Genomic DNA, 14004 nt, shown 5'->3' with positions numbered 1-14004 from the left:
GCTCACATACGTGTTTATCTACGCTCACATACGTGTTTATCCAAACAACACATCTGTTCATCCATGGCACACTTGTCCTCAGACTAAACCAGTTCAGAACTTGTCCTGCAGGGTAACTGATGCTATCTGTGTTTTCCTGTGGACAGCTCCAAACCAGACATGCGGAGGTGAAGGTGGACTGTGAAGAGGCCAAGAAGAAACTGATGGAGGTAAAAACCTGCTGGATGTTCACTGCTAGGATCTGATCACTGCCTGTCTTCTCATTAAACCAGGGGTCGCCAGCTCTGGTCATCTAGTGCTTCAATTCTGCAGGTTTTACATGTTTACGTCTAGGTAGAGCTCCAAGTTGAGGTCACCTACCTGGTCCTCTACCTGGACCTCTACCTGGTCCTCTACCTGGACCTCTACCTGGTCCTCTACCTGGACCTCTACCTGGTCCTCTACCTGGACCTCTACCTGGTCCCCTACCTGGACCTCTACCTGGACCTCTACCTGGACCTCTACCTGGACCTCTACCTGGTCCTCTACCTGGTCCTCTACCTGTTCCCCTACCTGGTCCTCTACCTGGTCCTCTACCTGGTCCTCTACCTGGACCTCTACCTGGTCCTCTACCTGGACCTCTACCTGGACCTCTACCTGGTCCTCTACCTGGTCCTCTACCTGGACCTCTACCTGGTCCTCTACCTGGACCTCTACCTGGACCTCTACCTGGACCTCTACCTGGTCCTCTACCTGGACCTCTACCTGGTCCTCTACCTGGACCTCTACCTGGACCTCTACCTGGACCTCTACCTGGTCCTCTAGCTGGACCTCTACCTGGACCTCTACCTGGACCTCTACCTGGTCCTCTACCTGGACCTCTACCTGGTCCTCTACCTGGACCTCTACCTGGTCCTCTACCTGGACCTCTACCTGGACCTCTACCTGGACCTCTACCTGGTCCTCTACCTGGTCCTCTACCTGGACCTCTACCTGGTCCTCTACCTGGACCTCTACCTGGTCCTCTACCTGGTCCTCTACCTGGACCTCTACCTGGACCTCTACCTGGTCCTCTACCTGGACCTCTACCTGGTCCTCTACCTGGACCTCTACCTGGACCTCTACCTGGTCCTCTACCTGGACCTCTACCTGGACCTCTACCTGGTCCTCTACCTGGTCCTCTACCTGGACCTCTACCTGGTCCTCTACCTGGTCCTCTACCTGGACCTCTACCTGGACCTCTACCTGGTCCTCTACCTGGTCCTCTACCTGGTCCTCTACCTGGACCTCTACCTGGACCTCTACCTGGTCCTCTACCTGGACCTCTACCTGGTCCTCTACCTGGACCTCTACCTGGACCTCTACCTGGTCCTCTACCTGGACCTCTACCTGGACCTCTACCTGGTCCTCTACCTGGACCTCTACCTGGTCCTCTACCTGGTCCTCTACCTGGACCTCTACCTGGTCCTCTACCTGGACCTCTACCTGGTCCTCTACCTGGACCTCTACCTGGTCCTCTACCTGGACCTCTACCTGGACCTCTACCTGGACCTCTACCTGGACCTCTACCTGGACCTCTACCTGGTCCTCTACCTGGACCTCTACGCGGTCCTCTACCTGGACCTCTACGCGGTCCTCTACCTGGACCTCTACGCGGTCCTCTACCTGGTCCTCTACCTGGTCCTCTACCTGGTCCTCTACCTGGACCTCTACCTGGTCCTCTACCTGGACCTCTACCTGGACCTCTACCTGGTCCTCTACCTGGTCCTCTACCTGGACCTCTACCTGGTCCTCTACCTGGACCTCTACCTGGACCTCTACCTGGTCCTCTACCTGGACCTCTACCTGGTCCTCTACCTGGACCTCTACCTGGACCTCTACCTGGACCTCTACCTGGTCCTCTAGCTGGACCTCTACCTGGACCTCTACCTGGACCTCTACCTGGTCCTCTACCTGGACCTCTACCTGGTCCTCTACCTGGACCTCTACCTGGTCCTCTACCTGGACCTCTACCTGGACCTCTACCTGGTCCTCTACCTGGACCTCTACCTGGACCTCTACCTGGTCCTCTACCTGGACCTCTACCTGGTCCTCTACCTGGACCTCTACGCGGTCCTCTACCTGGACCTCTACGCGGTCCTCTACCTGGACCTCTACCCGGTCCTCTACCTGGACCTCTACCCGGTCCTCTACCTGGACCTCTACGCGGTCCTCTACCTGGACCTCTACGCGGTCCTCTACCTGGACCTCTACCCGGTCCTCTACCTGGACCTCTACCCGGTCCTCTACCTGGACCTCTACGCAGTCCTCTACCTGGTCCTCTACCTGGACCTCTACCTGGTCCTCTACCTGGTTCTCTACCTGGACCTCTACCTGGTCCTCTACCTGGTTCTCTACCTGGACCTCTACCTGGTCCTCTACCTGGTCCTCTACCTGGACCTCTACCTGGTCCTCTACCTGGTCCTCTACCTGGACCTCTACCTGGTCCTCTACCTGGTCCTCTACCTGGACCTCTACCCGGTCCTCTACCTGGACCTCTACGCAGTCCTCTACCTGGTCCTCTACCTGGTCCTCTACCTGGTTCTCTACCTGGACCTCTACCTGGTCCTCTACCTGGTCCTCTACCTGGACCTCTACCTGGACCTCTACCTGGTCCTCTATCTGGTCCTCTACCTGGTCCTCTACCTGGTCCTCTATCTGGTCCTCTACCTGGACCTCTACCTGGTCCTCTACCTGGTCCTCTACCTGGTCCTCTACCTGGTCCTCTACCTGGACCTCTACCTGGTCCTCTACCTGGACCTCTACCTGGACCTCTACCTGGTCCTCTACCTGGTCCTCTACCTGGACCTCTACCTGGTCCTCTACCTGGACCTCTACCTGGACCTCTACGCAGTCCTCTACCTGGTCCTCTACCTGGTCCTCTACCTGGTTCTCTACCTGGTCCTCTACCTGGTCCTCTACCTGGACCTCTACCTGGTCCTCTACCTGGTCCTCTACCTGGACCTCTACCTGGACCTCTACCTGGACCTCTACCTGGTCCTCTACCTGGACCTCTACCTGGTCCTCTACCTGGACCTCTACCTGGTCCTCTACCTGGACCTCTACGCGGTCCTCTACCTGGACCTCTACCCGGTCCTCTACCTGGACCTCTACCCGGTCCTCTACCTGGTCCTCTACCTGGACCTCTACCTGGACCTCTACCTGGACCTCTACCTGGTCCTCTACCTGGACCTCTACCTGGTCCTCTACCTGGACCTCTACCTGGTTCTCTACCTGGACCTCTACCTGGTCCTCTACCTGGACCTCTACCTGGACCTCTACCAGTTAGAGGTCCGGGTAGAGGTCCAGGTAGATGTTTCGAGTTCATTTGCAGGATTTATTTCTTCTGCACATTAGAAAATGGCAATAAGAATAAATAATCATGACGTATATTAATATTTACACATCAGATGTAGTGACTGTGAACAAACTTGCCGTCTTTCATTCAAAGTAATCAGCAGAACGGCCCCAGAAGGAGAGATTCTCCTCCTTCCAACAGCTTCCTACACAAACCTGCTCAGTCACTAAAGTCCTGATGTTTCCACACCTACCATCCAGACACACACTGACAGTTTTTTACTCATTTCAGGCTGCAGAGCTCTCAGAGAAGCTGCAGAGAGAGATGAAGTGTTTGGAGGAGATGGAGGAGCAGGCTGACTCTGGGTAAGTCACTCCTGTTATTTCTGATCACCCTTTCCTGAAGAGTCCCGGACACCACATGTTCTGTTAGTCTGAAAACAGAAAGGTTCAACAACAGTTTGTTCACTAGAAGCAAGGAAAGGAAAACACCAGATAATGCACAGGCAGGGACGGACTGGGACAAAAGTCCTGGTATATTGTACCAGTTCACTCCCTATGACATCCCAATCCTTGACTCCGACATGGAGTCCCTGGGTTCTCTGATAGGGAGGCGAGTCGCTGCAGTAACGTAGCATATAACTCATTCCAACAACTGTTCCTCGTTACTAGATGAAGTGAGCTTGTAGCACGCCAAGAGAGGAACCACTGGGATGCAGATCAACGTGTTTCAGTGACCGCTGCTCAGAAATCAGTTGTGTGTGAGTTTGAGCAGGCGGCCTGGTGTTGGACCTTCATTCTGCTGCGTTTTGTGGAGTCAGGCCAGTCCTGTTGGTTTTCTCTGTCCTGGTTCTGATGGAGGACTTCTCCCCACACTCTCCCCGAGCAGCTCAGGATGTAGGACTGATGCAACCTTTTCTCTGTTTCCAGCCTGCTGGAGAAGCTGAGGTCTCTGGTGACGATGAATGACAACCTGAAGCAGCAGGAGCAGGAGTTCCGCACACACTGCAGGGTGGGCGCCAACGCGAGCATTACCGCCAGCTTCATTCACCTTGCCGTGTCGCTCAACCTTTTCTGTCCACAGGAAGAGATGTCCCGTCTGCAGCAGAACATCGAGGAGTTAAAGTCAGCAACAGGACAAGATACAGAGGATGAGAGAGTACGTCCACCTGGTCCATCCACGTTAGCGCTTTACCGGCAGCCATTGGTCGTTCCAGCCAGGCTGTTGGGACTGTGACTGCCTCAGGAGACGAGGAGTTACTTCTCACTCTGAACTTTAGATTTCCTGCTTTTCCCTCTCTGGATGTAGCTGGACAGGAACCTTCCTGCTGCTAATGTTCAGTCAGGCTTTTACCTGATGTTAGCATGAAGCTATGTGGTGCTGCTAGTCTGGCTCTATACTAGCACTAGATTTTTTTTTTTTTTTTTTTGTTGAACCATTAAAGTAACAGTGCAAAGTTGGCATTGTATATCAGATTACACAAGTAATAGAAAACTTGATATAACAGTAAAATTAGAAGGTAACAGCATATGGGACATAAAACAGCACATTTATGAGCTAAAATAAACAAAAACGATTCATACAAACACATAAATAAAAAAACAGGGACATAGAATTTGAAACTATGGAGGAAAGAAGTTTATCTTTGTAACGGTGTGTTCAGACCAAACGCTCAAACCGCTGAACGCTCAACGCTGGTCACTAAACTGCCACTTTTGTGTCCGACGCCCAAAACGCTCCTGATGCTCCCGCCGCTTGTCTGGAGCGAACGGCAAACACGCCGGAAAAGAGAGGAGGGAGGTGGAGCTTTCCTTCCGGTCAGTCTGAATGACGGCGGATTCAGTAGAGAGACGACATGGTTTTATTTAATAGATAAAGCTAGAGAACGTCATCGTAGGGCGGTGATAGTCACTGTTAATGCAACAAGAGACCCGCGCCCCCCCCCCAACAAATCGTTCAGCTTCTTAGCAAGGAATGGTTATCCCTAAACATTACACGGAGTAATGGCATCTCAGCCCCGTGTCTGGGTTCACCACAGGAATCCTCCAGGAGCTGCGAGCTGATCTGATTGGTTGACGCCCCGCGTCGAGCAGCCAAAGTTCAGCTTTGCCCATCTGTGGCTTTTGACACGCGTTCCGCGCCGCACCCCGCCTCGCTTTGCCACCACTCCGCCCCACCTCGCCCCGCCTCACTTTGCCACCACTCCGCCCCACCTCGCCCCGCCTCGCTTTGCCACCACCCCGCCCCGCCTCACTTTGCCACCACCCCGCCCCGCCTCGCTTTGCCACCGCCCCGCCCCGCCTCGCTTTGCCACCACCTCGCCCCGCCTCACTTTGCCACCACCCCGCCCCGCCTCGCTTTGCCACCACCCCGCCCGCCCCGCCTCGCTTTGCCACCACCCCGCCCCGCCTCGCTTTGCCACCACCCTGCCTCGCTTTGCCACCACCCCGCCCCGCCCCGCCTCACTTTGCCACCACCCCGCCCCGCCTCGCTTTGCCACCGCCCCGCCCCGCCTCGCTTTGCCACCACCTCGCCCCGCCTCACTTTGCCACCACCCCGCCCCGCCTCGCTTTGCCACCACCCCGCCCCGCCTCACTTTGCCACCACCCCGCCCGCCCCGCCTCGCTTTGCCACCACCCCGCCCCGCCTCGCTTTGCCACCACCCTGCCTCGCTTTGCCACCACCCCGCCCCGCCCCGCCTCGCTTTGCCACCACTCCGCCCCGCCACCACTCCGCCCCACCACCGCCCCGCCACCACTCCGCCCCACCACCACTCCGCCCCGCCCCGCCCCGCCACCACTCCGCCTCGCTTTGCCACCACCCCGCCCCGCCCCGCCTCTCTTTGCCACCACTCCGCCCCGCCCCGCCACCGCCCCGCCCCGCCCCGCCACCACCCCGCCCCGCCTCTTTGCCACCACTCCGCCCCGCCACCGCCACCACTCCGCCCCGCCTGACTTTGCCACCACCCCGCCCCGCCACCACCCCGCCCCGCCTGACTTTGCCACCACCCCGCCCCGCCTCGCTTTGCCACCACCCCGCCCCGCCTCACTTTGCCACCACCCCGCCCCGCCTCGCTTTGCCACCACCCCGCCCCGCCTCGCTTTGCCACCACTCCGCCCCGCCACCGCCCCACCCCGCCACCACTCCGCCTCGCTTTGCCACCACCCCGCCACCACTCCGCCCCGCCTCGCTTTGCCACCCCGCCACCACTCCGCCCCGTCCCGCCACCACTCCACCCCGCCACCACTCCGCCCCGCCACCACCCCACCCCGCCACCACTCCGCCCCGCCCCACCACCACCCCGCCCCACCACCACTCCGCCCCGCCCCGCCACCACTCCACCCCGCCACCACTCCGCCCCGCCACCACCCCACCCCGCCACCACTCCGCCCCGCCTCGCTTTGCCACCCCGCCACCACTCCGCCCCGCCACCACTCCGCCCCGTCCCGCCCCACTCCACCCCGCCCCGCCTCGCTTTGCCACCCCGCCACCACCCCACCCCGCCACCACTCCGCCCCACCCCGCCACCACTCCGCCCCACCCCGCCACCACCCCACCCCGCCACCACTCCGCCCCACCCCGCCACCACCCCACCCCGCCACCACTCCGCCCCACCCCGCCACCACCCCACCCCGCCACCACCCCACCCCGCCACCACTCCGCCCCACCCCGCCACCACTCCGCCCCACCCCGCCACCACTCCGCCCCGCCACCACTCCGCCCCGTCCCGCCCCACCCCGCCACCACCCCGCCACCACTCCGCCCCACCCCGCCACCACTCCGCCCCGTCCCGCCCCACCCCGCCACCACTCCGCCCCGTCCCGCCCCACCCCGCCACCACTCCGCCCCACCCCGCCACCACTCCGCCCCACCCCGCTACCACTCCGCCCCGCCACCACCCCACTCCGCCACCACTCCGCCCCGTCCCGCCCCACCCCGCCACCACTCCGCCCCACCCCGCCACCACCCCACCCCGCCACCACTCCGCCCCGCCCCGCCACCACTCCGCCCCGCCACCCCGCCACCACTCCGCCCCGCCCCGCCACCACTCCGCCCCACCCCGCCACCACTCCGCCCCGCCACCACTCCGCCCCGCCCCGCCACCACTCCGCCCCACCCCGCCACCACTCCGCCCCACCCCGCCACCACCCCACCCCGCCACCACTCCGCCCCACCCCGCCACCACCCCACCCCGCCACCACTCCGCCCCGCCCCGCCACCACTCCGCCCCGCCACCCCGCCACCCCGCCACCACTCCGCCCCGCCCCGCCACCACTCCGCCCCACCCCGCCACCCCGCCACCCCGCCACCACTCCGCCCCGCCCCGCCACCACTCCGCCCCACCCCGCCACCACTCCGCCCCGCCCCGCCACCACTCCGCCCCACCCCGCCACCACTCCGCCCCGCCACCACTCCGCCCCGCCCCGCCACCACTCCGCCCCACCTCGCCACCACTCCGCCCCACCCCGCCACCACTCCGCCCCACCTCGCCACCACTCCGCCCCACCCCGCCACCACTCCGCCCCACCCCGCCACCACCCCACCCCGCCACCACTCCGCCCCGCCCCGCCACCACTCCGCCCCGCCACCCCGCCACCACTCCGCCCCGCCCCGCCACCACTCCGCCCCACCCCGCCACCACTCCGCCCCGCCCCGCCACCACTCCGCCCCACCCCGCCACCACTCCGCCCCGCCACCACTCCGCCCCGCCTCGCCCCGCCACCACTCCGCCCCGCCCCACCCCCACTCCGCCCCGCCCCGCCACCACTCCGCCCCGCCCCGCCCCGCCACCACTCCGCCCCACCCCGCCACCACTCCGCCCCGCCACCACTCCGCCCCGCCTCGCCCATCTGACATGTTTCATGTTTTTCTTTCCTCAGGAGAGGAAGGAGCTGATCGACACACAGTACCAGTCGGACCGGGAGAAACTGCAGAAGATCCGCCTGCTCATGGTGAATATGAGGATTATGAGCCTGGAACAGTCTACAAACAGAGGGCGCTGCAGCAGAGATTACAGGAACACTAGATGAGAGACTGAATGTGTGATGATAACAAACCAGTCTTTTATAAACACCACATCCTGAGAGCTGCCCAGAAAATAAGTTTATTTACATGGAAGAGGTGTGAACAGCTCATGAGGACATTTCTAGGCGGGTACCTCCACCGACATCCATGGTTCAGCCAATAAAACCGTGAGAAAGAGGTTGATGCTCTACGTGGTACCTCAGTCAGACCTGCAGGCTGACATGTCTTACAGGAAACATGTTGTCTGTCCTCAGCACCTCCTTGTCTCTGCTCAGGCTCGACGGAACCGGGAGATCGCCATCCTGCAGAGGAAGATCGACGAGGTGCCGAGCCGAGCCGAACTGACCCAGTATCAGAAGAGATTCATTGAACTCTACGGCCAAGGTGGGTTCCTCCTCTGATCAGGTTAGCCCAGGGGGTGTTTGGCTTTTCTGTGTAGATGAGTCTCAGTCAAAGGTTTGTGTGTCCTCCAGTTTCTGCTACACACAAAGAGACCAAGCAGTTCTTCACGCTGTACAACACACTGGACGATAAGAAGGTCTATCTGGAGAAAGAGGCAAGTCGCTCTCCATCATCACGCCAATTAAAAACTGCTAAAAAAAAAATCTAACATGACAAATTGTGGAAGAATCTGAGCCAAATCATGAAAACTGTCTGTTCAGGTGAATCTGCTGAACTCCATCCATGACAACTTCCAACAGTAAGTAGAGACGAAGCTGCGTGATGCATGAAGGTTGCCGTGGTTGCACTGAGTGCACCGTCTCCTCTTGTCCAGAGCCATGTCGTCTTCTGCAGCCAAGGAGCAGTTCCTCAGACAGATGGAGCAGATTGTGGAGGGAATCAAACAGAGTCGCATCAAGGTACGAGTCTCTCTGAAAGGCCCATCCCGACGTTCCCAGCCAAGTAAAACGTGCACTGTGCAGCTGCAGTCTGTAGCCTGAACACACCGGGCTGACAGGAAAACCAGATCAGCTCCATGCTGGTACAGACATGAAACGATGGCATCTCCTCTTCAGATGGATAACAGGCACAGCCATGTTTGATCCTGCAGCTGGAAGGATGCATGTTTACGACGACGCTTTAACCCCTAGCGGGTTTTCTGTCTGGGTTTCCAGATGGAGAGAAAGAAGCAGGAGAACAAAATGAGGCGAGACCAGCTGAACGATGAGTACCTGGAGCTGCTCGATAAGCAGAGGCTCTACTTCAAAACGGTCAAAGACTTTAAAGAGGTCAGTCAGAACACACCTGTGTGTCCTCAGCTGCTGCTGCTGGTTCGGCTTCACCTAATATCAAAGTAACGTAGAAGCACTCAGACACCTCCACCAGGCCAGAGGGTCCATTACCTGAGAAAACAGTCCACCCAGTTACCCATACCAGCATGGATACTGAGAGCAGGATAGATGCCACATTATATTTAGATTCTTTGATCCCGGAAACACAGAGATTAACCAAATGGCTGGAATTAATATTTTCTCTAGAGTCAGCAATCTGGATCAGCCACAATCTGGTTCAAAAATCCATTTTAGGTTTAATAGGTCAGGTTTACCTTCATGACAACTGTGTCTCGTCTTGTCTCATCTTCATGCCACTTATCCGGGGTCGGGTCGCGGGGGCAGCAGTCTAAGCAGGGAAGCCCAGACTTCCCTCTCCCCAGCTACATTTACCAACTCTGCGGGGGGATCCCGAGGCGTTCCCAGGCCAGCTGAGAGATATAATCCCTCCAGCGTGTCCTGGGTCTTCCCCGGGTTCTCCTCCCAGAGGGACGTGCCTGGAACACCTCACCAGGGAGGTCCAGGAGGCATCCTGACCAGATGCCCGAGCCACCTCAACTGGTTCCTCTCGATGCGGAGGAGCAGCGGCTCTCCTCTGATCTCCTCCCGGATGACCGAGTTCCTCACCCTATCTCTAAGGGAGAGTCCGGCCACCCTGCGGAGGAAACTCATTTCAGCCGCCTGTATACGAGATCTCCTTCTTTCGGTGACAATCCGTCTGTCGATCTTGCGCTCCATCCTTCCCTCACACGTGAACAAGACCCCGAGATATTTAAACTCCTCCACTTGAGGCAGGACCTGACTCCCGACCCGGAGAGGGCAATCCACCCTATTCCGGCTGAGGACCATGGTCTCAGATTTGGAGGTGCTGATTCTCATCCCAGCCGCTTCACACTCGGCCGCGAATCGCTCAAGCGAGAGCTGGAGATCACGACCAGATGAAGCCAACAGGACCACGTCATCTGCAAAAAGCAGGGACCCAATCCTGAGGTCACCAAGTCGGATCCCCTCAACACCTCGGCTGCGCCTAGAAATTCTGTCCATATAAGTTATGAACAGAATCGGTGATAAAGGGCAGCCTTGGCGGAGTCCAACCCTCACCGGAAACGAATCCGACTTACTACCGGCAATGCGGACCAAGCTCTGACACCTGTCGTACAGGGACCGGACAGCTAATACAAGTGGGTCCGGTACCCCATACTCCCGGAGTACCCCCCACAGGAGCCCCCGGGGGACACGGTCGAATGCCTTCTCCAGGTCCACAAAGCACATGTAGACTGGTTGGGCAAACTCCCATGCCCCCTCCAGGACCCCAAAGAGGGTATAGAGCTGGTCCACTGTTCCGCGACCAGGACGAAAACCACACTGCTCCTCCTCAATCCGGGATTCGACTATCCGGTGGACCCTCCTCTCCAGGACCCCTGAATAGACCTTACCAGGGAGGCTGAGGAGTGTGATTCCCCTGTAACTGGAACACACCCTCCGGTCCCCATTCTTAAAAAGGGGGACCACCACCCCAGTCTGCCAATCCAGCGGTACTGCCCCCGATGTCCACGCAATGCTGCAGAGGCGTCTCAGCCAGGACAGCCCCACAGCATCCAGAGCCTTAAGGAACTCCGGGCGGATCTCATCCACCCCCGGGGCCTTGCCGCCAAGGAGCTTTTTGACCACCTCAGCGACTTCAGCCCCAGAGATAGGAGAGTCCACCCCTAAGTCCCCCAGCTCTGCTTCCTCATCGGAAGACGTGTTGGTAGGATTGAGGAGGTCTTCGAAGTATTCCCTCCACCGACCCACAACGTCCCGAGTTGAGGTCAGCAGCTCCCCACCTCCACTGTACACAGTATTGATGGAGCACTGCTTCCCCCTCCTGAGCCGCCGGATGGTGGACCAGAATCACCTCAAAGCCGTCCGGAAGTCTTTCTCCATGGCCTCGCCGAACTCCTCCCATGCCCGAGTTTTTGCCTTGGCGACAGCCGAAGCCGCATGCCGCTTAGCCCGCCGGTACCCATCAGCTGCCTCCAGAGTCCCACAGGCCAAGAAGGCCCGATAGGACTCCTTCTTCAGCTTGACGGCATCCCTCACTGCTGGTGTCCACCAACGAGTCCTGGGATTACCGCCACGACAGGCACCAACGACCTTACAGCCACAGCTCCGGCTGGCCGCCTCAGCAATAGAGGCACGGAACACAGCCCATTCGGACTCAATGTCCCCCGCCTCACTCGGGACATGGTTGAAGCTCTGCTGAAGGTGGGAGTTGAAGCTCGCTCTGACCGGGGACTCAGCCAGACGTTCCCAGCAGACCCTCACAACATGTTTGGGCCTCCCAGATCTGACCGGCCTCCTCCCCCACCATCTGAGCCAACTCACCACCAGGTGGTGATCAGTTGACAGCTCCGCCCCCCTCTTCACCCGAGTGTCCAAGGCATGTGGCCGCAGGTCCGACGATACGACTACAAAATCCATCATCGAACTGCGGTCCAGGGAGTTCGGTGCATAAGCACAGACAACAGTCAGGACCCGTCCCCCCACCCGGAGGCGGAGGGAAACTACCCTTTCATCCACCGGGGTAAACCCCAACGTGCAGGCACCAAGCTGGGGGCTGATGAGAATGTCCACACCTGCTCGGCGCCTCTCACCATGAGCAACTCCAGAGTGGAAGAAGGTCCAGCCCCTCTCGAGGGTTCTGGTTCCAGAGCCCAAGCCATGCGTCGAGGTGAGTCCAACTATATCTAGTCGGAACCGCTCAACCTCGCGCACAAGCTCAGGCTCCTTCCCCACCAGAGAGGTGACGTTCCACGTCCCTAGAGCCAGCTTCTGCAGCCGGGGATCGGACCGCCAGGGTCCCCGCCCCTTGCTGCCGCCCAGCTCACATTGCACCCGACCCCTACGGCTCCTCCCACAGATGGTGAGCCCACGGGAGGTGGGGCCCATGTAACCCTTTCGGGCTGAGCCCGACCGGGCCCCATGGGTAAAGGCCCCGCCACCAGACGCTCGCTCTCGTACCCCACCTCCAGGCCTGGCTCCAGAAGGGGGTCCCGGTAACTCGCGTCCGGGCAAGGGAACATTTATGCCCAGGTTTGTTGTCGTCATAGGGGTCAATGACAACTGTGGGTGGAGTGAATTTTTTTCTAACTCGCCCGTTTAAAAGTAATTTAATTTCGAAGTTCGTTATATTTAGGGGCGTGTCCTTTTGATTGACAGGTACCTATCTCCAACTTGAAGTCAGAAGAACGAAGAACAACCGCGGTTTTTAGCTGGTTAACAACGTGACTTAGCTTTAGCCCGCTTACCTCCGTTAGCTGGTTAGCTCCTGTTATCTCCGGGTTAGCTCTGTTAGCTCTTAGCTACAGAAAGCTCGGAGTTCGCTCGATGTCAATCATCCACCATGACGCTCACAGCCCCCCTCTCAGCTCCACCTCTTTGCCCATATTTGTATTTTCCGGGTGAGACGACACGCATGACGCTGCCAAGATGGTGATGGTAGGAACCGCCCACCGAGCTTCAATTCAGCTCTTCAGAAACCTACGGGTGACGACACGGAGGCTCCGCCCATCTTTTATATACAGTCTATGAATTAACAGAACAAACCGCCAAACAATGCATCAACTTTTCTCTCTTTCTTCATTTTTAGGAATGTCGGAGGAACGAGATGCTGCTGTCCAAGTTGAGAGCTAAAGGAGCTTCGTAGCAGCCTGCTTCTGCTGGCTTTTTATGGACATGAGCCGTCCCTCTCAGCATTCTCATCACTGTATCATTCCACCTGACATGAAGGTCTAGATCTTATGGTTTCATCTCCACCGTGTTCCTCCATGTTACAGCAGACTGGATGAAGGAACGGCAGACATTCATCAGCACATAGAAGTTCTGTAACAGTAATAATAATCTTTCTGCTGTGGACATGCAGCAGTTTAGATGTGTAAATGTTCCTGTCGGCCATATTAAATCTGTCTTTACTGCAACTTTCTTAAATAAACTGAATAAAAACTTGTTGAATTGTTTTCTGAAGGACATTATTTTAAGACTTGGGGCCTCATTTATAAATCTGTCCCACAAAACCCGCCATACGCCAATTGTAGTCAACTTCTGTTATTTATAAAAGCAGGACTTGGCGGTAAAACGTCCCGACCTCCACGCCAACTCTGACCCTGGCGTACGACAACATCTGGAGAAACGGGAAACGGCGATACCAAAGGCAGAAAATAAATCCAAAGAAATGTGAAATTTAAGACATTTAATATCAAATATTAACTTTAACACATGCATTAACAGCATTAAAAATAAAAAGAAAATGCTAATTTGATACTCAACCACGAAAAAGAATTTATATTTACATCAGATAAATAATGAAAACGGCAACCTCAGGGGCCTCATAAAACTGCATAGCAACTATAG

At 58.2% G+C, this 14004-nt stretch overlaps 1 protein-coding gene across 4 annotated transcripts in view; it reads left to right on the top strand.

Annotated features, from left to right (window-relative positions):
* ccdc93 (CCC complex scaffolding subunit CCDC93) overlaps positions 1-13587 on the top strand; it is a 48872-nt gene extending 35285 nt beyond the window's left edge. For 2 of the 4 annotated variants that reach the window (XM_079254906.1, XM_079254904.1), the window contains 11 exons: positions 147-209; positions 3608-3681; positions 4246-4327; positions 4400-4474; positions 8197-8268; positions 8617-8725; positions 8815-8897; positions 9004-9041; positions 9117-9201; positions 9457-9570; positions 13244-13587. In XM_079254906.1, coding sequence (XP_079111032.1) covers positions 147-209; positions 3608-3681; positions 4246-4327; positions 4400-4474; positions 8197-8268; positions 8617-8725; positions 8815-8897; positions 9004-9041; positions 9117-9201; positions 9457-9570; positions 13244-13300 — 852 coding nt within the window. In that variant the 3' untranslated portion in view covers positions 13301-13587. Of the gene's footprint in view, positions 1-146; positions 210-3607; positions 3682-4245; positions 4328-4399; positions 4475-8196; positions 8269-8616; positions 8726-8814; positions 8898-9003; positions 9042-9116; positions 9202-9456; positions 10298-13243 lie in introns of those variants that run through there. The other 2 variants (XM_079254905.1, XM_079254903.1) reach the window with 2 other exon arrangements.
* The last annotated feature ends 417 nt before the right edge of the window (positions 13588-14004 follow it).

The sequence above is a fragment of the Telmatherina bonti genome (assembly GCF_933228915.1).
Source record: "Telmatherina bonti genome assembly, chromosome: 15".
Classification (NCBI taxonomy): Eukaryota; Metazoa; Chordata; class Actinopteri; order Atheriniformes; family Telmatherinidae; genus Telmatherina; species Telmatherina bonti.
This window is presented reverse-complemented; position numbering and strand designations above follow the sequence as displayed.